The sequence below is a fragment of the Schistocerca piceifrons genome, chromosome 11 (assembly GCF_021461385.2).
Source record: "Schistocerca piceifrons isolate TAMUIC-IGC-003096 chromosome 11, iqSchPice1.1, whole genome shotgun sequence".
NCBI lineage: Eukaryota > Metazoa > Arthropoda > Insecta > Orthoptera > Acrididae > Schistocerca > Schistocerca piceifrons.
The window spans coordinates 141203419-141227790 of record NC_060148.1 but is presented as its reverse complement, the minus strand read 5'-3'; the positions used below and the strand labels follow the sequence as shown (position 1 = coordinate 141227790).

The 24372-nt window shown below is 43.2% G+C and overlaps 1 protein-coding gene across 1 annotated transcript; it reads right to left on the bottom strand.

Moving 5' to 3' along the window:
* Window positions 1–21516, bottom strand: LOC124719817. The gene is made up of 4 exons (XM_047245007.1): window positions 21504–21516; window positions 16955–17265; window positions 10045–10276; window positions 1–119 (listed from the first exon to the last, which is right to left on the bottom strand). The coding sequence occupies exons 1-4, from the start codon at window positions 21514–21516 to the stop codon at window positions 1–3; spliced, it is 675 nt and encodes a 224-aa protein (XP_047100963.1).
* Window positions 21517–24372: the final 2856 nt, after the last annotated feature.

The following is a 24372-nucleotide window of genomic DNA, read 5'->3' as shown; positions in this document are numbered from 1 at the left end:
TCAGTCAGCCCCGACAGCCGACGACGCGTCCAGCGGGCGTAGCTGCGTCGCCGCTGGCTCTGCTGCCATCAAACGGGGCCTCCGTGCTGGACTGCGTCTGCTGGCACGTCGACCGCAGCCTGAAAGAAAACAGATATGGTGATGGGGAAATATGGAGAACCTACTGTCGATATCTCCGTGGTGAAAGTATGGAAGTCACACTTCTTCTGAAAATGTGATGCATTATTTATAACAAATTCCATTAGCGAATATATGTGTCGTCATAGTGCAATTAAGATGCCTAACCCCTTGAAAACGACACGCCTACATGACGATCATGGGCGACCACCACACATTATCCTTACTGCTCGCTTATGCTGTGTTGGTCTTTGTCTGTTTATTTCGAACACGCTCCATTAAACCAACTTGGTGTAATACTACATATACATCCTGTGTGTGTGTGTGTGTGTTTGTGTGTGTGTGTGTGTGTGTGTGTGTGTGTGTGTGTGTGTGTAGTGTAGCGTAATGCTTGTATTGTGTGATGATGAATATGACTATGATGATTATGATGAGGGTGACATACGGGAGCCATTCCCGGCACATAACCGACTACTTCCGAATAGCACCATGTGGGCCGCAGAGCTTAACGTCCCCATCCGACAGACGGATCGCCATCGACATTGTCGCACGCCCTCACATCGTCAGGCACTGCAGAGAGGCCTGGCAGTTAAACCAGGACGTTGGCGCCAGGTCTGGTGACCAGGAACATTACGTCACCACCTCTCCTCCTCTTGACGGCCAAATACTGGCAGTGGTAATTTTTTCCACCACTGGGGCTCTAACCAGTTTAGCTCCAGGTATAGAGCCACTGCACAAGCGTGCGTTAGAGACCTCGGCCAAACAGGTGGTTAGACTGTGGGCTCAAGAGGACTACACATTTACGGAATCAGTGTACACCATCTGTCTATCTGTAGAGTAAATCCTATGTGGAAGTGTGAAAACGTGTACTAAATGTCTATGTAGCATGTAACGGGGTAACCAGCCTGGAATTCACTTAGCCAGATGTCAGATGATTCGAATAATTTACCTGACTTGTACAGTTCCTACGTATCGAACCTAGCGGGACGTGGGAAACCACCTAAAACCCATGCCCAGTCCGGCCAGCTCGCTAGCCTTCCAGCCTAAATCGTTAACGCACGGGCGGATTCTCTCTGGTGTAAGGCTCGGCTCCCCAAATCCCAGAAACGGCGTGTTACCTTGCGTCACTTTCTGCGCAGATCTTACTCCTCGCTTTTGTGTAATATTTTCTTTCTAAGTGATAAGCTACCCCAGACAATTATTCTGTAAGAATTTTTTTTAGTGAAAATGTGTAAAATTTTTCAAGAGTTTCATTCGTTTGTTTCCAAAACCATAATTATACGAAGAGTAAATGAAGCTCAACTCAGTTTCTTGAGCAGCAACTTCCTCCAGTTCTAATTTTCGTCAGTATCTACACTCAAAGAACTGCAGCATTCTGCACTGTTTACTGACTCCTGTTCATGTGCTACATCAGCTGTTGGTGTGGCTCTGTTTGTTTTACAGAAATAAATGTAGCATGGATTCTGAAAATTTGTGGTGAGGTCATCTTCAGAGAATCACCAAACAGTTCTCAGAAAACACCATTAAAAGCTCATCTATATTAGATTAGATTAGATTAGATTAGATTAGATTTGTACTTGTTTCATAGATCATGAATATAACACTTGGTACTGATGTGGAACATGCCAGGTTAATAACAGGTGTCTATACAAGATATTACATTTACTTAATATTTTTAATTTTTTTGTGGGTGTTGGGGAAACTACCCACCTACTATATCCCAAAATTCATCTAATGAGTAGAAGAAGTTGCCATTAAGAAATTCTTTTAATTTCCTTTTAAATACTATATGTCAGACTTTTGATGCTATTAGGTAAATGACCAAAGACTTTTGTGGCAGCATAATTACCCCTTTCTGAGCCAAAGTTAGATTTAACCTTGAGTAATGAAGATCATCCTTTCTTCTAGTGTTGTAGCCATGTACACTGCTATTACTTTTGTATTCGTTTGGGCTGTTAATAACAAATTTCATAAGTGAATATATATATGGTACAGTGAAGATCTCTAGCTCTTTAAATAAGTGTTTGCAGGATGATCTTGGATGAGCTCCAGCAATTATTCTGATTACACGCTTTTGTGCAATGAACACCAATGAACACTCTTTTACTCAATGATGAGTTACCCCAGAATATGATGCCATACGAAAGCAGAGAATCACAAAAGGTGTGGTAAGCTAATTTACTGAGATGTCTATCGCCAAATTGCAATGACCCTAATGGCATAAGTAGCTGAACTCAAACGTTTCAGCAGATCTTCAGTGTGTTTTTTCCAATTCAACCCCTCATCAATGGATTCACCTACAAATTAGGAATATTCTACCTTAGCTACCGATTTCTGATCAAAGTCTATATTTATTAATGGTGCCATTCCATTTACTATGTGGAACTGTATATACTGTGTTTTGTCAAAGTTTAATGAGAGCCCATTTGCAGAGAACCACTTAATGATTTTCTGAAAAACATCATTTACAATTTCACCAATTAATTCTTGTCTGTTGGTTGTGATAGCTATACTTGTATCATCAGCAAAAAGTACCAGCTTTGCATCTTCGTGAATATAGAATTGCACGTAATTAATATATATTAAGAACAGCTGAGGACCCAAGACCGAACCTTGTGGCACCCCATTCTTGATTGTTCTCCAGTTTGAGAAATCACCAGTTTTTGCATATTATGTGAACTGCTTATTTCGACTTTTTGCACTCTTCCAGTTAGGTATAATTTAAATAATTTCAGTGTAGTCCCATTTATAGCACAGTACTTGAGCTTATCTAGAAGTGTTCCATGATTTACACAGTCAAAAGAGTTTGAGAGATCACAAAAAGTCACAGGGGGTCACTTCCGGTTACTAAGAGCATTTAATATTTCATTAGTTCTTAGGTGTGCATTTTGATGAATACTTGAACTGGGAAAACCTTATAGTACTCCTGCTAAAACTATTACAAATAGCTATTTCTGAGATGAGAACAGCTTCCAACTTTTGGGGTACAACAGTCAGTAAGTCAATTTAATTTGCATTTTTTTCTTTCAATGGTGCATTATGGGATAATATTCTTGGGTAAAGCGAAACTTAAGTTTCCCAAAAGAAAGTTATTAGAATGAGGTGTTGGGTTCACACAAATACATCTTGCAGGTATCTCTTTAATCCATCACTAGCTCATTGTACAGGCATTCACTTATGAAATTTGTTATCAACAGTCCGTCATGTTAGCCACTAAAATAATGAAAACCAGAGATGTAGAAGATAACCAGACAAAATAAAAACACACACGCATGAAACGAAAGAATATTAAGCTACAAACAGACAATACAACTCAACAAAAGATGAGTGAACAACACAGAATAACACTTGTGAATAGCACACACAGTAATCAGGAAGTAAGGTGTTAAGTCTAGATGGGTTCGAAAAGCATTGACATCCTGGGTATGTAGACCACACAACCGTAGCTTCACGGCGGCACACAGGCAGTAATGAGACTTAAATTGATAAGTAGAAACAAAACATAATTTAACCTCTCCAAACGTGGGCTACAAAGAATGGTTACTCATCTAATAAAAAGAGAAGAAGAAGAAGAAAAACCTTAATTAGTGAAAAATTGGTAATTATTATGTAGCAAAATCATTGTAAGAAAAGCAAGCATGTATTACAGCCACTGAGAATGCTTCACAAAGAAAAGAGTGCGAAACACGTATGGTCCAGTACAAACAGCCATTAACTTAGCTGCATGCTCAACAATACAGAATCAATAAAGGAACGACTGAAAACAAAAAAATTACGATATAGCCACGTCTAATGTGTTCAATCCGGTTATACGATAATTGCAAGAATGTTCGTCTCAGACTATACAAGAGCATCCACGACTTCATATTCAACTTTAAAAAGCCTAAATAAATGCTCTCATTCCACCTTATGTAAGTGTAAACGTCAGAAAAAACTTATTGGTGGCAGAAAGAACAAAATCTTTTACTTGACAAACTCGATTAAAATTAAAAATCAAATCGCTTTATAGCAAGATATTCATGCCTAATAGAATGTCACGTGATGTAGTTGGCCGCTTATTTGTATATATTGACAGTATTAAAGTGATGATTAGCATGCCACATAAAATTAAACACTTGACAGTAAAAACACTGAAATACAAATGGAACAAACTCACATACAAAAGTAAAATAATCGCTAGTAAACACAAACTGTAAGATAAATACACAAAGTGCGACAGATACATCTTCACACATTCCACCTTAAACTACTAAACGCCACAAATACGGAATTAAAAGAGGAAGAAGCACAGATACCAGGAACAGTTCACGAGCACAACCATGACAGACAAACACTACATAAAAATTGTGATTGTAGAAACAGAAAGCGGCCAGACAGAGGAAGAGAAAGGACAAAGTAGCACTAAATGTAGCACCAACACGTGAACTGGTAAAGATGAAAGAAACAACATGATCACCATGTCAGATAAAAATCATAACAGGAAACCTGAACTAGAAAACGATACTACAAAAAAACAACCCTACACTCCAGCAACATCATAATCAATAGAGCTGATAAAGGAAACACCACAGTACTTATCAGTATAGAACAATACATAGAAAAACAGAAGAAATCATTTACTCAATCATCACAAAACTGAAATCTGGTCCAGAGGCACATTTTCAGACACACAAAACCAACCTCAAGGGCATCAGACATATACTCACTGTTAGACAGAAACAACACCTCACACAAAAGAACCCAAAAACATCTGCACTCAAAAATCAACCCGAGCTTCAGAAACCAAATATTCCTGTGAGACTAGTCATAAATTTCATAATGCACCATCATACCATGTGGAAAAACACATAACACAATCAAGATACAACATTATGACATGATCAACAACAAAAATTAACTTCAAACACAACTGAAAAACTTGCACATTTAACACACAGCTTCACTCATTTCTTTTGATATGGAGAACTTTTACACCTCAGCACCACTTGCAGAAACAACAAAAATAGTTGAATAAAAGCTACTGACGTGCAATGAAATACTCACAGGTAATATTAGAGAAATAAAGAAAACAAGATTACCATTATTGTCTTCACGAGGACTATTACTGAAGAGCTTGCATCACAAGACATGGACTCTATTAAAGTTAAGTATTCAGTTTATGTAAATAAAGAATGATATTAATTCACGTGCGCATTCGTGTTGTAGAAAGAGGATACTGGCCACTCATAGCAACGTCCGCTCCCTTGCTTCCTTGAGGTACAAGACTCTACACATTTCATAATTCAGCACATAGTGTAAGTAAGCGAATGCATGCAAAGGCTCGAAAACTGTTTATGGAAAGCAGATAACCGATCCCTCTGCTGGACGTGGATGTTTCCCTGTTTGTGCCAACAGTTCCAGTGCTATGCTGGGAACGTGACTACCATTTCCAGTGTGAGTTCCGGAAGGGAGGCGGAGTCAGGACTGAAGCTGTGAGTGCGAGGTGACGCTCCTGCCTCGGTATTCCAGTCGGTAAACGCATCGGAAGAACGGGGGCTGCCTCTGAGCCGCAGTCTGACACACAGTTCTGGTGTGTCAGCAAGTTTCAGATTTTCGTTGGTCCCGTTACTGGCACAGTTAATGTGAAACAATTTTATTGCTGTCATTATTGCAGTTTCCATTGCTATTTGTTTTTGTGATGACGATGAAGATTCCGGTTTGCGGAGCCCTCAATGGTGTGGTTATCAGCGCCCATACGAATTTCCAGTTTTTGCGCTGTCCAGTCTCGCCATTTTCCTGAATGATGATGAAATGATGAGGACAACACAAACACCCAGACCCCAGTCAGAGAAAATCATCGACCCGGTCGGGAATCAAACCTGGAACGCCGTGATCAGAAGGCAGCAACGCTAACCACAAGACCACGAGCTGCAGAGTTGTTTCAGTGGTCTTCGGTCCGAAGACTGGTTTGATGCAGTTCTTCATGCGACTCTGTCCTGTGCAAATCTCTTCATCCAGAAAACTTACTGCAGCATACATCTGTCTGAACCTGCCGACTGTATTCAAGCATTTGTATCCGTCTACTTTTTTTTTTTTTTTACTCCACACACTTGCCTCCCTACCAAACAGACGGTGGCTTGATTCCTCAGAATGCGTACTATCAGCCATACCCTTCTTTTAGTAAAACTTTACTATAAATTCTTCGCAGTTTTCTCGCCTGCAACTCGCGGTCTAGTGGCTAGCGTTGCTGCCTCTGCATTATGGGGTCCTGGGTACGATTCGCAGCTGGAATGGGGATTTTATTTACCTGGAGGACTGGGTGTTTGTGTTTTCCTCATCATTTCATCATCATCATCAATCATGACAGTGGCTAGATTGGAGTGTGTAAAAAATTGGGACTTTGCATCGGCGCTCATGACCATGCAGTTGAGTGCCCCACAAAGCTGAGATCATCGTCACCCTGTTTGATTCAGTACCTCTTCATTAGTTAATCGATCTACCCATGTAACCTTCAACATTATTTTGTAACCCACATTTCATGCGCTTCTATTATCTTCTTGTCGAAAGTGCTTACCGCCAACATTTCCCTTCTGTACGAGTCTACACTCGGGAAATTAGATTCGTATTAGATGTCAGTAAATTGCTCTTTTTCAGAAATGCTTTTGAAGCTATAAGCAGTCCGCATTTTATATCCTTTCTGCTTCGGCCATAATCAGTTAGTTTGCGGTCCAAACAGGAAAGCTCATCTACTTCTTTCTTTATCTCAGTTCAGAATTGTACTTACACTTCAGAGGCTCACAGTTCCAGATTTCAGTATTCTGATATCTTCCCTTAGCACGTTATGGACATATTGCGATGTATAATACGACTGAATGTTATTAAGACGTAAGTCCGACTGGAAGAAAATAAAGTATCTGAACTCCTCCTCAGTGACTGCCAGAACGTGACAGTAATATCGTAAGGGAAACACCTGCTGTTCTTCAGCTCATATTTATTTAACTGAAAACAGGTTTGTTATCTTAGGCTACCATAACATTATCACTTGACTGTAGGATAAGAAGCGAAACACATTTGCCACAATCACAGTCACAATCACATGAATAGACAGTGTCGTCGTCGTCGTCGTCCCCTCCCCCCCCCCCCCCCTCCGGGAACAACGCAGGCGCGAAATCTTGAACGCAGACTATCATAAATGTGCCGAATAGCATCCAATGACAGAGTTTCCCAGACATACATGAAGCGTATTCGCAGTTGCGAATACGAAAAAGCGTCAAATGTATACGGGAATGACAACAGTGAAAATTTGAGCCAGACTGGAAACTCGAACCAGGATTTCCTGATGTACGCAGGTGGTCGCCTCAACACCTTTGGCTATCCGTGCACGCCTCACGGCCAAAGCCATACTTCCATACGTAGTTGTCCCTGCATCACAACCTGTTGCCGTACAATCATTTTGTAATTCCTTTACGGAGGGAACATTTTAATTGAAAGACGCTGGTTAATATCGGAGGATAATTACTACATTCCAGTGCCTGTGTTCCATCTGGTATGCATGCATGTCCAAAGGAACACCGCTCTATTCTTCGTACTCCAGTATCATGTTCCAAACATCTTTCACATGTTGTTGCAATTCGGCATGCAGGCCGTGCAAAACGAGTAAGTTTCCACTTACGTCTGGTGCATATTCTGTTGACAAGACATCAGGTGATCTTGCTGGCCAGGGCAGTTGTTGAACATCATGAAGAGAACGTTGCGCCACAGCAGCCATATGTGGATGTGCATCATTCTGCTGAAGAGGCACATCACCTTCCCGTCGAAAAACTGGGAGTCCCACCTGAATAGTAACCCGTGGACTGTTGCGGGCCCTGGTTAATTTACACTGCGGAAACACCAAATGTGACTCGGGGCTGTAATTGATGCCTCCCACCACACAGCATGAACCCCGAGGAATGGCACAAGTGTGTTATGGGGGAATGCAGTCTGGAATAGCCAGCTTATCAGGTCTTTTCCATAGACATATATGTACGTCACTCACGTATAGACAGAACCTACTCTCATCACTGAAGACAGGAGCGCCATTCCACTCTTTGTTCAATTTCACAGCACCAGAGTAGCCACCTCTAGTAGTGTCATGGTGTCGCCAGTAGCCTGGCTAGAGGCACATGTGACATTAATGCTGATGCAAGCTGGCGGTTCTCTGTGGTCCCTGATGACACACCAGGTACATCGCGTCCCCTATTTATTCCCTAGATGATGTTCGGTCGGCCACCGCCGCTCACACAACGCGTCTCCCTTGACGTGCGTCTGTACTGTACAGAAGCTCGGAGATCTAAACTAAGGGTGATGTTCCGCAGACGAGTGTTGAAACTTGCGACTCTGCGCCGGTGCTTTGAGGTCTACATGTGTGGCAGTCTGTCTATAAATGTATGTTCTTTCTTGCAGGCCTACAACGCTACCCTGTACATATGGCTGAAACTGTTAACCAGGAGTACTTATTCGTCGTCGGGGCGTGGTTGTACCACAGAACGAAACTTTCAGAAACTGTTTACCTAGACACTCAGCACCGTTGTGCCTATAGAGTGAAAACAGAAGCTGCACAGACTTTATCAGCGCCATTTTATCGCAAATATCTAACATAAATGAATGACTAAAACTCATCAGTATTCAAGTTACAGAAGCACCAAAGAAGCTGGTATGGGCATGCGCATTCAAATACGGTGATATGTAAACAGGCAGAATACGGCGCTGCGGTCGCAACGCCTGTATAACGCAACAAGTGTCTGACGCAGTTGTTAGACCGGTTACTACTGCTACAATGGCAGGTTATCAACATTTAAGTGAGTTTGAGCGTCGTTTTACAGGCGCACGAGCGATGGGACACAGCATCTCTGAGGTAGTCATCTAGTGCGGATTTTGTCGTACGACCATTTCACGAGTGTACCGTGAATATCGGGTATCTGGTAAAACGTCAGTTCTCCGACATCGCTGCAGCCGGAAAAACATCTTGGAAGAACGGGACCAACGATGACTGAAGAGAATCATTCAATGTGCGAGAAATGCAACGTTTCTGCAAATTGCTGCAGATTTCATCGCTAGGCCATCAACAAGTATCAGCATGCGAACCAGTCAGCAAAACTTCATAGTTATAGGCTTCCAGAACGGAAGGTCCACTCGAGTACCCTTGATGACCCCATGACACAAAGCTTTATGCCTCGATTGGGCCGTCAACACGGACATTGGATTGTTGATGACTGAAAACATGTTACCTGGTCGACGAGTCTCGTTTAAAATTGTATCGAGTCGATGGACGAGTACGGGCATGGAGACAACCTCATAAATCCATGGACCCTGGATGTCAACAGGGGACGGTTCAAGCTGCTGGCGGCTCTGTAACGGTGTGGGGCATGTGCAGTTGGAGTGATATGGGACCACTGATACGTCTAGATAAGGCCCTCACTGGTGATCCTGTCTGATCACCTGCATCCATTCATGTCCATTGTGCATTCAGACGGATTTCGGCAATTCCAGCAGGACAATGCGACACCCCACACTTCTGGAATTGCCGCAGAGTGGCTCCAGGAACACTCTTACACAGCCGTTGACGATAGTGTACAGTTTTCCTCCGGCAGTGTATTTGGAACAGCGGCTGAAACATAGCAATCAACATCTCCGAAGACTGGTGGCCCTGCAGGATCTGATCAGTGTGGCTTCAGCTGTGTTATACCTGACGAATCTTACTCTCTTCCTCGTTAATGGAGGACATTTACGAAGCTAGATGCGGTGTTTACGCCGTCATAGCCTGCTGTCTCCTAGTGGCTGGCCAATGTGTTGTCACTTATGCTTAGTCTAAGGAAACAGGACAAGTGGCAGCAGACAGAGCGAATGTAACAAGTGGAGAGGAGAATCAGATGTATCATCAGTGGTTGTAGCCTTCAGTGGTGTACATACCGTGCACGGAGCAGGGGTTGGTGCAGTCGGCAGCGACGAGGCACGCGAGGCCACCGCCGAGTCCCCTGCCAGAGGTGCAGACGATGCCGCGAACAGCCACCAGGGCGCCGCCGCGCCCCTCCTCGTCTCTGGGCTGCTGGTCTCCCTCTGCAGGCGACGGTGGTCCGTGACTCCAGCTGCTCTGTGCCAGGCGCGCCACAACCGGCACCGCGATGCAAGGCGTGTCGAGGTCCTGCACAGTTGCAACATCCAGTGACTTCCTGTAAAACGTTTTCCGGTCATCTTGAGGGCTGCTCCCTGCTCAGACAGGGCTTTAATTACCTGCCTCTACATCAACAACACCATCCATTGAAACTGCAACAACACGAGAGGGGCAATGGACAAACATCAACAAGGCATGAAGTGCACTACATGTTTCTACGAGCAGTACATCAGCGCTTCAGCTGGCCATCACCGCTGTGACCATGGTGGCGACTCATCTGGACGTGGACGCAATGAGAGGTGCGATGACGCTGGTGAGTCCAATGACGAAGCTGTACACTGGGGTAACACCATAGGGTAGGGTGCCCTGTTTTCTGATGGTGGCCCAATACCAGGTGATTGGCTATTTTCTCTTTGGACAGTGCTCTCAAAGCGGAAACTAGATGAAATCCATGCACTGCCACCATTTTACTATCCTGCTAACTGCCAAGCATATCAGCCACGTCCTGTGCTTATAGCTGATTTTTTTTCTTAATATCTTACATTTGAATGTAATATTTTGTAGACACAGTGTAAGAAACAGCCAACAGCTTTGCCGTGGTTGTAACACCGGTTCCCATCAGATCATCGAAGTTAAGTGCCGTCTGGCTGGGCTAGCATTTGGATGGGTGTCCATCCGATCTGGCAAGTGCTGTTGACAAGCCGGGCAGACTCAGCCCTGGTGAGGCAAACTAAAGGAGCTGCTTGATCGAGAAGTAGCGGCTACAGTCTTGTAAACTGATATACGGCTGGGAGAGCGGTGTGCTGACCACATGCCCCTCCATATCCACATCCAGTGATGCCTGTGGGCTCAGGATGACACGGCGGCCGGTCGGTACCGTCGGGTCTTCATAGCCTATTTGGGCAGAGTTTAGTTTAGTTTTTTAATGTAAGCAACGCAATCGCATAGTAAGTTGATTTTTTAGTCTTATTTATTGGTGATATATTATCGAAACCTGTGAGTAGCTTTCGAATGCAGTAATTCATTACATGTTTCGATAGGTCAACCATGTTTGTCTAGAGGTAAAGGTGCCTAATTTCGGGTACTGTTAGGGTGACAATTTCGACCATCTGACAAATGTGCCTCTTTCTAGATTTCGCTTTTTATTTCTTTTCAGGAGATGGCTGGACAGATGAAGATATGAGGAAGGCAATGAATTGGGTTTCTTAAAAGCGTCGAAAGTGTTTCAGGTGACAAAATTTACGCTTTTAGATTACATAAAGTCAGGAAACTCGGAAGAGAAACTGGACTCTAGGGTAGACGGAAAATGTGCTTTAGGAAGAGTCGTCAACTCAAGAGAAGCTAAAATGCAACACAGCAATTTTAGAAGAAGTAGGACAATATTCTAAAAGGTAAAAACACTAAAGCACCCAAAAGGTCAGCCAGAACAACACAAAGGTGCCTATAATGAGTTGGGGGGGGGGGGGGGGAGGAAATAAAATGCACATATGAGTTATCATTTGCTAAAGGTTCTGTTTCCCTCCTCTTGACAGACGACAAAGACAGCGCACATGAGGACTGCCTCTATTATTCTGTCTCATACCATAAAGATAAATCAGGGGAAGAGTGGGTAAGATGTTTAGAACGTTTCCGTTGGGTAGATGAGCTGTGTACTGGGACTCAGAAACCTGGATGGAAGATGTACAAATGTGGAAACTATAAATGTAGTTATAAGAGTATCATTATTGTAATCGAAATGGAATATCTCAATAATACTTTTTGTACTTTTTGTAATAAAACGATATTTCTATAGGTATGGAATTTAGAATTTTCCTTATGAAATTAAGAGACAGAGAATTTGAAATTTCTCATCCTTTTAGTACACACTCCCAAATGAAAATCTTCTTTGATATAAATTATTAAATCTAATCTGCTGATTTTTGCTATAAACGGATGTGTATAACCAAATTATGTTATGTCGGACATAAATCCGTAATTTTTGGAAACTTTCAGCTGATTTTTAACCAACCATATCCTTAGATTTTCTTAAATACCCGAAAACAGGGCATCTCACACTATCGTCTATTCAGGATAGTCGCCATTCTCATTGCAGCATCGCGATGGATGTGTCAGCGTGTTGAGGCTCCAAGGAGAGCATAGGCGGCCACGCTGCATTTGTCGTTCCCACACATAGGCAGCAGCTGGCAGCATTGTATGGGGTGCTATTTTGTACGCAGCCCATAGTCAGTAAGGTGGACAGCAGCCGCCCATATTTCCGATTTGTCTAGTTCGGTGTCTGCCCACTGTTTTTAAGAGCTCGTTAACATTATCTTTCAAGCAAATAATTTAAGGCCTGATGTTGTCTATCGTGTCTGGGCTTGTGTTACACTGGTAATGTTACATAAATTGAAGGTGCAGGTGGGAGAAAGGAAAGGAAGGGAAAGAAACTAATAACATCAGCGGCATCTGGACTTTATACGGAATGAGCGGCGAAGAGTCAAAATGTGTGTCGGACCAGGCGAACAAGGACTCGAACCAGGGGTCTTCTGATTACTAGACGGTTGCATTAACCACTGCGCCACCCAGGCAGATCGTTTGTCGCCAACGCGCGGACTATCCCCGGCGTGCTCCCCGGCCGACCCAGGCGCCACCTACTTGCAGTCTCACACATGTCCTCCACACTCACTGATTTTAGATTCCCTCTAGAGATCGAACGCAGATGTGCGTCTGCACCCAAGGTCGTGGATTCATAGCCCGTCGCGACAAATCAGTTATCTGGATCCCTGTTGTCTGTTCTTGCATTTCCTTTCACCCGACTCCACCTTCAATTTACATAATATTCATCACAACTGCGGATTCTGCATGATGTCTGTTGCTTCAGACATCACACATTCATAAAACAGTTGTAATGGCCAGAAGTGTGTCTCTGCATTCATAATTTAGCAACCACTGTGACGTTCTTGGTACTAGGTACTTTATATTGTAGAATATACTAGAGATTATTGTCCTTCCATTTGCATCAGGTTCTCGGAAAGAGTGTCACGTCAAATTACTCTGTGTGCATAGTAATTTATCTAATCCTGTCTTCATGGTCCCAAGCACATCAATGCGTGGGTGGCTGTAGTATAGTCTCAGATTCCATACTTAATATTCGTTGTTGAAAAAGCTGACCCCTATCTCCAAGCCCCAACCACTTTAGGCTTTACAGCACTCCTGTGACACTTTCGCAAAACACAGACAAGCCTGACACCCTTCCTATCTCTCTGTACACTCCCAAAATCCTCTCGTCGTGCTGTCTGCTGTGGTGCCCACAGTAATATTCTAGAATGGGCCCCACGAGCATTTTGGAAGCGAGACTGACTGAATTTCGCTAGTGTGCTACTGATAACCTGTCGTCTACGATTGACCGTATCTGATTCTTCCATTTCCTGTCTCCACAAACTGTTTGTACAATTTCACTGATTCCAATACGTGGGCTGCAAAGTTTCGTATTTATGAACCTTTAAAGAAAGCTGCCAATGTCTGTATGAGTTCGAAATCATGTAAATTGGTGAGTGGGTATATGTGGAGCTTTTCAAGGTACAATTTCGTCACCTGAGAAATTTCTAAGATTATTACTAGCATTGTATAGTAGGCAATTAACATACAATATGATCTGTAATGGTTACAGCACACTTCCCTTCGGTTACTTCTACACATGTTGTATGATTCTTTATCCGTCCTGAGTCGTGGTACCACATGTATTAGTACACCTCTTAATAATATTTTGTATGATATATGTTCTTCACGAGTTAATAAATCCTCCACTTGATTGCCTTGAACATTAACTCTCAGAATATGTTATGTAAGAAGTGCTACCCGAATTCCTCATGACCAATATTTTTGAGAATCTTGCTGGTATTAAAGCGATCATTGTATTCAAAGTACCTCGACTTTCCAACATGGTACGCAACAAATACGAGATAGTAATTTGAAATTTGTGGTAAGTTCCTATGGGACCAAACTGCTAAGGTCATCGGTCCCTAGGCTTACACAATGCTTAATATAACTTAAACTAACTTAGGGTAAGGACAACACACACGCTCAGGCCCGAGAGAGGACTCGAACCTCCGACGGGAGTAGCCGCGCAAACCGTGGCAAGGCGTCCGAGACAGCACGGCTACCCCGCGCTGCTGTGAGACAGTCGTAGATGTTAGACAGACAGTTTGAGTACTCACTACTGTCACTGAATCGGTTCGCACAGAGCACGACCACTTGGCCGAGCTATCCATATACAGAAACAGGCATAGGTCGTAAGCTATTAGTCAGATGGGACGTCGAGCTGTGCTGAGGCGGAGAGGTGCTGAAACTCGTCCGCAGCCTCCGGCAGTGGACTCGAATTGCTGCTGCAGGAGGGCAGTTGGGTGCCACTGTTCTGACTAGATGAGGTTCAAATGGCTCTGAGCACTATTGGACTTAACATCTGAGGTCATCAGTCCCCTAGAACTTAGAACAACTTAAACCTAACTAACCTAATGACATAACAGTCATCCATGCCCGAGGCAGGATTCGAACCAGCGACCGTAGCGGTCGCGCGGTTCCAGACTGTAGCGCCTAGAACAGCTCGGCCACCCCGGCAGGTTAGGTGAGACGGATGCTTTCCGAGCCCAGGTTTTGCCCAGCCACGGACACACAGATATCTGCACAGTAGCAAAAGGCGCTTGATGAAGACAAGGGGCGAACGGACGACACAGGTGAACATGGCAGTCGCAGATACCAGAGGACCTCATTGCAGATAATGATGAAGGGTGCATTCAGAATGGAAATTTGTCGGCGAGTTTGGGTACCCTCTGGAATGAGAACAGAGAGCGTTGTGGAACGGCTCTGAAAGTTGTAGTCAAGTGATTTGACTGGCGAAATGAAGATGGTGAGCTGGCCATTCTCATGTGTGGACATGCCGTTAGAAAATCTTCGCAGAGGGCCAGGAGAAAGGTTCTCTTACGTGAGTGTGGGTCTCCCTGTCTGCCAAAACAGCTCACTGCGCTCTCACTTCCTGCAACGACAAGTCTCTCATCACAGTATGCTGCCAAAGGTTGTTTCCGTGTTACAGTAACCAGACGCTGGGAAGCAACACTGAGGATTCTCATTAACTTCTTATGTGCATACAGTTGTGTACTTATCTTGGTCATTGTGATACGAACATATTAATTGTGTTGTAAATCGAATAACCAATGACGGATGGAGCAACGAGAACGTCAAAAGCTGAGTAGCAGCGGCATCAAGAGAATTCCTGGCCAAGAGAAAGCTACCACTATCAAATATGGATCTTGATTTGAGGAAGAAATATCTGAGAATATGTTTGGAGCACACTATTGTATGGATGTGAAGCAAGGTGTTTTGGAAAACCAGGACAGAAGAGAATCGAAGCGTTTGAGATGTGGTGCTACAGATGAATGTTGAAAATTAGGTGGAGTGATAACGTAAGGAATGGGAAGTTGTGTGCAGAATCGGAGAAGAAAGGAATATGTGGGAATTTTTTGGAAATTTTGTGGTAAGTTCATATGGAACCAAACCACTGAGGTCATCGGTCCCTAGGCTTACATACTGCTTAATCTAACTTAAACTAACTTACGCCAAGGACAACACACACAGCCATGCCCGAGAGAGCACTCGAACCTCCGATGGGGGAAGCCGCGCGAAACGTGGCTACCCCGCGCGGCGAATATGTGGAAAACAACTGACAAGGAGAAGGGACAGGATGATAGGACATCTATTAAGACATCAGGAAACAACGTCCGTGGTGCTACAGGGAACTGTAGAAGGCAAAAATTGCAGATGAAGACAGAGATTGGAATACATCCAGCAAATAATTGAGGATGTAGATTGTAAGTGCTACTGTGAGATGAAGTGGTTGGCAAGGAAAGAAATTTGTGGCGGCCATATCAAATCAGTCAGAAGACTGATGACTCAAAAAAAAAAACGAAAATTGTGTGAACTAGTAATGTTCCAAAACAACACATTTTATGCAAGTAATCGGCGTAATCTAGTTTCAATTTTTCAGCTGGTGCTCAGATGCCTTTAGTTTCTGTGTAGCATGCGTCATTTTCACTCATGATAAGTAACGTTTCGGCAACAGATCACTGCGTATGCTCAGGCTTCCAATTCAGTGCATTTGTTCAAAGACAGAAATAATTTGAAGTTTGTTATAGATTCTCTAGAAGTATTGTTATCCTTTAAGCAGTTACAGCCGTTTTCAGTGGCGGTATTGTTAGGCTATTGATCCCTTCTGTAATGTCTACAACGTTCATAATTATGTAAAAATTATAGAAATACGTAAAGGGCACTTACATCACAACCTTTTCACGAACTTGCTTCGGTAATGTAGGATTTGGCGAGTAGTTGGATCCTGTATCCTGTCTATCACATTTCGCAGCGATTGACTTCGTGTTATTCGCATACACCTGGAAAACTTTTTAAATCCAATAAACAACTGAAGATCATTAATTTAAAACCTTGCCAAATCGAACTTTGTGTTATCTTCTGATTCGCAAAATGGAGAACAAATTCCATTCGTCTATATGTTGACATTAAGTGTAGTTTCCCCCTAATGAACATGGTCCTTCACTGTGAGGCTGACGACGTTTAGTCTTGCCTCGTAGCAGTATGCAAAAGCCCAGCTGCCTCTCAGAAGTTCGAAACGACGCGGTGTATAGCGCCGTTTGACTCAATGATGTACGGGGAAGTACTTACCCTGCGCTGACAGCAGCAGGAAAACACCTCTCCCTCACCGCGGCCGACGTAGCTGCAGACGCAGTCCAGCACGGAGGCCCCGTTTGATGCCAGCAGAGCCAGCGGCGACGCGGCTACGCCCGCTGGACGCGTCGTCGGCTGTCGAGGCTGACTGAGGTGGCGACACACGCAGCGCGCGTCGCACGCAGAACAGTCCCAGTACAGCGACGAGCGCACAGGAAGTCTCTCCGCCGGTCGAGCGAAACCACAGGAAGCGCGGCGTCTCCCGCCTTGACCGCAGCCGTTTTCCTTCTTATTTTCAGAGCGGCCAGCTGCAAACACACAGACGTGACAAAAAATTATTCTTTCGTTTTCTGCGTACGTCTGCCACATGCTTTTTATGACAACAGTTAGTTCAACTAAAAGACTTGTGGGTGATGTCCAGAAACTCACGTCTACTGTTCCCACATACACAAAAAAAAAAAAGATTCGCCGTACATGGCTTTTAGTGTTGAATTGGGAACTGAGATAGTTTGTACGTAACTACACTTATTGTAAAAATATATTTGTGGATTGAAATGATTGATGCTGAACATACCATGTGGATAACACACCACTGAGCCGAAACATCACGACAACGGCCAGCGCGGGATTCAATGCTACCAGAAGACGCTGTGAGAACGTGACTCGCTGAGGAGCGCGTACAAACGGAGTAGAGGAGAATGGGCAATCTTTCTACACTGAAGCGCCAAACAAACTGGTATAGGCATTCGTATTCAAATACACAGATACGTATACAGGCCGAATACAGCGCTGCGGTCGGCAACGCCTGTATATGACAAAAGTGTTTCACGCAGGTGTTAGATCGGTTACTGCTGCTACAATGGCACGTTATCAAGATTTAAGTGACTTTCAGCGGGTTGTTATGGTCGGCGCACGAGCTGTGGGACACAGCATCTTCGAGGTAGCGCTGAAGTGGGGATTTTCCTGTACGACCAATTCACGAGTGTACCGTGAATATCACTAATCCGGTAAAACATCAAATCTCCTAGATCGTTGCGGACGGAAAATCGTCCTGTAAGAAGGCGATCAATGGCGACTGAAGAGAATCGTTCCGCGTGACAGAAGAGCAACTGTTCCCCAGATTCCTGCAGATTTCAATGCTGGGCCACCAATAAGTGTCACCGTGTGAACTATCCAACGAAACATCATCGATATGGGTTTCAGAGCCGAAGGCACTCTTGCGTTCACTTGATGACTGGACCACACGAAACTTTACGCCTCGTATGAGTCCATCAAGAGCGACATTGGACTGTTAATGACTGCAAACAAGTTGCCTGGTAGGACGAATTTCGTTTCAAATTGTATTGAGCGGATGGACATGTACATTTATGGAGACAACCTCATGAATCCATGGACCCTGCATTCCAGCAAGGGACTGTTGAAGCTGGTCGAGTCTCTGTAATGGTGTAGGGCGTGTGCTGTAGGAGCGATATGGGACCGCTAGTGTCTGTAGATACGACTCTGACAGGTGACACATAAGCATCTGGTCTGATCACCTGCATCCATTTATGTCCATTGTGCATTCCGACGGACTTAGCAATTCCAGCAGGGCAAGGCGATACCCCACATTTCCGGAATTGCTGCACAGTGGCTAGAGGAACACTCTTTTGAGTTTAAACACAACCGCTGGCCACCCAACTCCCCACACATAAACATTATGGATCATATTTGCGATGCCTTGGAACGTGCTGTTCAGAGGAGCTCTCCACCACCTCGTACTCTTACGGATTTATGGACAGCGCTGCAGGTTCATGGTGTCAGTTCCCTCCAGCACTACTTGAGACATTAGTCGAGTCCATGTCATGTCATGTTGCGCCACTTCTGCGTGCTCCTGGGAGGCCTACACGATATGAGGCAGGCGTACCGGTTGCTTTGGCCCTTCAGTGTAGATACGGCAAGGGTCGCAAATGGGGAAAATCACTGACGTACCTATAGGCGACTTCGGCGAAGAGACAGATTGTCATTGGCTGGTGCGTGGGAACGTCGGCTGTTCGTGTGCTACTGCCCTCAGCATCTATGGAATCCGGTTGAAGGTCGGTCAAAGAATTCAAAAGGTAAAGGTGTTGGAAACTGCAGTTTCGCTACAAAATTCTGTGCTAAAATATTCTTCAGTTGCAGTGGATGAGTTCATTATGATAATACGTCACATGCACGCAGTGTCAGTAGTAGCACCACTACCAGCTTCACAGTACCCTTCACTTGATGTTTCTTATGACTGGAACTTTTATATTTCAATTAACTTTTACCTTGGCGCATACTCGCTACAGTATTCAGAGGAGAATTGCAAGATTTCTCTGTACCTTTAAAACTAGAGACTCCAAATGGTCGTTACAGTTGGACAAAATCTCGTCGGAATATCTACAGTCGACTAAAGTCTTTAGCAGAAAAAAATACTCTTTCCAATTATTTTCTTAACATTTTTCCCAACGGGCAGTAGATCACTTTCAAAGTATGTGCTTTTTTCGCAACCACAGCATATTAGTAGAGTACACAACGCTCATTAATTGTACAGCAGGCGATATTGTATTAAACCGGGACCCTAGAAACGATGGAGAGGCTTCGTCCTGCTGTAGCCCTTTGTGGTTCACAACCCTACAACAGGCCACAGCCGTCCACCCACCACTCCGCCGCCCCACACCGAACCCAGGGTTTTTATGTGGTTCTGGGGACCCCCTTCCCCCGACCCCCACACCCCCCCCCCCCGTTCCTCCCCCGTCCTCCCTCCCCGGGAACGTCTCATACCAGACGAATGTAGCCCTAAATGTTTACATGGCAGAATAATTATGATGTATGCGTACGTGGAAACAGTGTTTGTGCAGCAATCGCCGGGGCACAGTGTAACTGAGGCGGAATTAGGGGAAACAGCCCGCATTCGCTGAGATATGTGGAAAACCGCCTTCCCGATCAAAAAGCAGCGAGTGGGACAGCGCTGCTAACCGGGTGGGCCTACAGGAGGTTTCTGGATTGATAAAAATTCAGCTCAAAATTATTTTTTTCATTCATTTAATACTTCTCTTTCTTCGTGATTTATTTATGAAAATATTTTCACTATACATAAAATAACTTCATAAGAACTCAGCAAAAACGTGACGATAACTTATTAAAAACTCACACATATCAGGGACATTTAACTTGTTTCATTTAAGAAATTATTTCGTTTCCGTAGACATTGAGGTGACAAACATCATGGCTTACCTCCTAATGTCGTGTCGAACTTTCTTCTCCCCAGCATAACGCAGCACCTCAATGTGGCATGGACTCAACGAGTCGCTCCAAGTCCCCAGTAGAGATACAGAGCCATGCTGGCTCTGTAGCTGCCCATAATTGCGAAGGTGTTGCCAGTGCAAGATTTTGTGCACGAACTGACCTCTCGATTACATCCCATAAATGTTCGACGGGATTCGTATCAGGCGAATTGTGCAGGATTGTCTCCAAACCAATTTCAAATAACTGCGGCCTGGCCATATCCGCACATTTTAATCCATAAAAATTCCATCGTTGTCTCTGGACGTGAAGTCCATGAATGGCTGCAAACGATCTCCAAGCGCCCGAACACAACCAGGACCCTATACACTCCATGTAAACACTGGACACGTCACTATGCAGCAACCACCAGGTTGCACAGTGCCCTGTTGCCAACTTGTGTTTATGGGTTCGTGAGGTCCACGCCACACTCGGACCCTACCATCAGGTCTTACCAGCTGAATTCGGGACTCATCTGACCAATCGTCTAGGGTCCAACCGATATGGCCGCGCACCCAGAAGAGGCACTGCAGACCATATCGTACTGTTAGCAAAGCCACTAGGGCCGGTCGCCTGCTGCCAAAGCCCATGAGCGCCAAATTTCGCCGCACTGTCCTTGTGGATACGTTCGTCATACGTCCCACACTGATTTCTGCGGTTATATCACGCATTGTTGCTTGTCTGTTAGCACTAACGACTGTTCGCAAACGCCGCTGCTCTCGGTCGCTAAGTAAAGGTCGCGAGCCGCTGCACTGTCCGTGCTAAGAGGTAATGCCTGAAATTTGGTTTCCTCGGCACACTCTTGACACTGTGGTTCTCAGAATACTGAATTTCCCAACCATTTACGAAATGGCATTTCCCAGCTCCAACTACTATTTCAGGTTGAAAGATTGTCAATTCCTGTCGTGCAGCCATAATCATAATGGAACTTTCCAGAGTACGAATTATAGCTCCGCCAATCCACTGCACTTTTAGGCCTTGTGTATGCAATACTACTGCCGCCTGTATACGTGCATATCGTTGTCCCATGACCTTTCCACCCCAGCGTAATGACAGACATTAACGTTCTTCACAACACGATCGTGAAAGTCTTTCATTCGCCGGTGTCGGCTGACTCTTTTTGGTGACCTGCACAGCGGCATGTGAGTGGGCCATGCTGTCACGAACTCGAGTGCTGCACATTTGAAAACAGAAAGAAGCACATTTCTTAAATACACTGATCACCACCTAAGAATATACGTTCCAACAACTAATTGCTACTTACCTGCGTCGCTCATGCGGGAAAAGACGTCGATGTTTCGGCTAATACATTGAAACACTACATATCGTCCCTCAGAGCCGAGCGTACTCCAGTTTTAAGGGTGTTATGGAACTGAAATCTTCGTCTGTTGAAACTGAATTTAATTAACATATCTCCGCTAAGTATGCTCTTAAAATGTCCATTTTTGTTTGTTTATTGGTTAACGGGAATATTTAAACACTAATATGATCCTAATCTCATGAAACGATTTACATACACAGAAAAATATTATCCCTTAAGAAAACTTGTTGTAGTTAACTGCACAGTATATGCTCAATGGTTTCCATCTTGTTACTACTAATTGCTCAGAGCTTTAGCTTCATTGCAGGATATGAACAAACGAAGATGTCCCATTTGGAGTCCCATGAACATCATGCACAAGATAAAACGTCACATTTGATTTAAGTTTGTGAACATTTTGATGATTACGACAGTTTCTAATTTCCCTATAAATGTCAAGGAAATTCATGCTGTTTTGTTATTCATTATGTTTCCTTTATTTTCTAATTGTAATAATAATTCTAATTTTGGTTCTATACAGCTTTGAAGAATAGTATGCACTAAACGAGCAGTTTGCATAGCTCCATTATGTAACACATTATCACAGAAATGGAATTCTAGTTGTTCTGCAAACATTTAACAGCGCTTTACAGGTTATGTGCTCATGTTAACTGTGTTATGTACATATCCCAATATACTATCTGCAGTGCTGACATATGTATGTCCTCTCTTCAAGTTATAAGGTATTCTTGATATTTACAATAATCTTCAACTAAACGGTTTGTCTGCAAGAATTCCAATCAAAATATAACCTTTCTTTCAATTATACATCCTTAGCAGTAAATAGGGCATACTATTATTAGTTTCTGTAGGTGATCTATTTGGAAATCAGTGAGATCCGCTTATTGGCGTAAAGAATTACAAATCTTTGTGTTACAAAGAAAATGAATCTTCTATATCAGCTACTCCCTTCAAAATTAATCACAAAACTGTATTCTGAAGGAACAAACTGAAGGTACTCATTGGATATACATTCTAGTAAACACAATGCCTTGCATTCAAATGCTAATATCAGGTGTGTATACAGGTGTGTGTATATCAAGTTACATAGGGCTTACTAATTATTCGTAACTCTATGTGATTGTGTATGTATATGCTTTAATCAGAAATCCTAAAAGAACAGCACACCTTATTGGATTAACACCAATACTTGCTAACAAAACAGCATCAGTGGCATTGGAAAATTGCTCTCATAGAAGTATTATTTCGGAGTTTGCTCCCCCACAACACTCCCCAAGTACTTAATAAATTAGTTATTACGAACCATCCATTACTCTTCATCTAGTAATCTTTTCCACTACATCTAGGACATTACAGATCTATAACCACATGAACGATTTATACTATTTATGTGACTGCATATTGATATACAGATCTTCATATCATTCACTCTCAGATTTACTGACTCTTAGCAATCCCCCCACCATTCTTCAATAGTAAATGTTCCTACTCTCCTAACACCAGCTCTTCTGGAATAACTCAAAACTGGATCCAGCTGTACTTTTCCTCAGCATTGGCGTTATCCGCCACATATTACCTACCTATGTACATAGCACAGTCTTGGATGGGAGCAGAATATGTATTCCAGATGTTGGAAATTTTTAAAATCCAATGTCCTTGTCTTGCTTCTCTGTCAACTAGCAAGTAAAAAATTTACAAAACAGTAAACCCCTTTCCCAGCTAAAATTAACAAACAGTATACAACCAAAAAAATACAAATGATGCCTCTACATTTGTCTGTGACACTGATAGTCGGGTGATTGGGAGGATTCTTAGGTATTTCAGGGTAATTTTGTCTGCCACACTTCTCAATACTTCAGCACATTTGAGTTGTTATACATTTTCTTAGAAGTTTCGCTTCCTGGATCTTGTAACAGCAAGGCCAGTATAATATTCCTTTGTAGAGTAACCATTTACTCTTCTCACAATTTGCCAAACTGCTTTCTTGTACAGATATAAACTTCATTCAACACAGGATTTGTCATCTGTTCCTTCACGATCATTTTAGCTAGTTTCCTGACACCTCTGTTGTTGTCACCTCACTTTATGTAATAAATTCTAAACTTTGTGCTTGGCACAAGCAAGCTCTGGGCTTCCCTAAAACCGATAGTTATCTGTGTAAAGTGCTAGTCATAATATTCTTAATACCTGTAGCATATATCATTTCAAAATTTAATTTCTATTGAACTTCCTGTATAATTCCATTAATCTAATTAATATATTGTGAATTAGTTCACTATTCCTGAAGAAGGTAAGATTTTAGTGATCAGTATTCACTACAGCTTTATTGCCAGCTTGAAGATCCTTAAATAATGTAAAGCTCTAGATAACTGCAAGTGCCTCTTTCTCAGTCATTGAACAATTAAGGTCACCTTCATTTAGCATTTGAGTGGCAAAAGCTATGCTACAGATGTTATTCTGTGCATTGCTTAAATCTTCCAGGAAGGCTTCATATGCTAATTCGAAATCCTAAGCATTAGTTGAAACCCTCAATATTTAGTCCAGATTGCTATAGTGTAACAATTTTGTCCAGTGCAAGGTTCTCCCTGATGTGGGCAAAAACTTTTCTTTACTTGTCACTCCATTGCCAGTAAGATCTCTGCATCAAAAACTCCATAATAGTGGATTATTGATTTGATTCATTCATAGAAATCTCATGAGATATTAACTATTTGCTTTTTGCTCCCTAGGTATGGGCATTAAGCAATCGCCTCCAGCTTCTGGGCATTACCTCAGATTTCTCTAGAATCTATTATGTATACAAAAAGTTTAT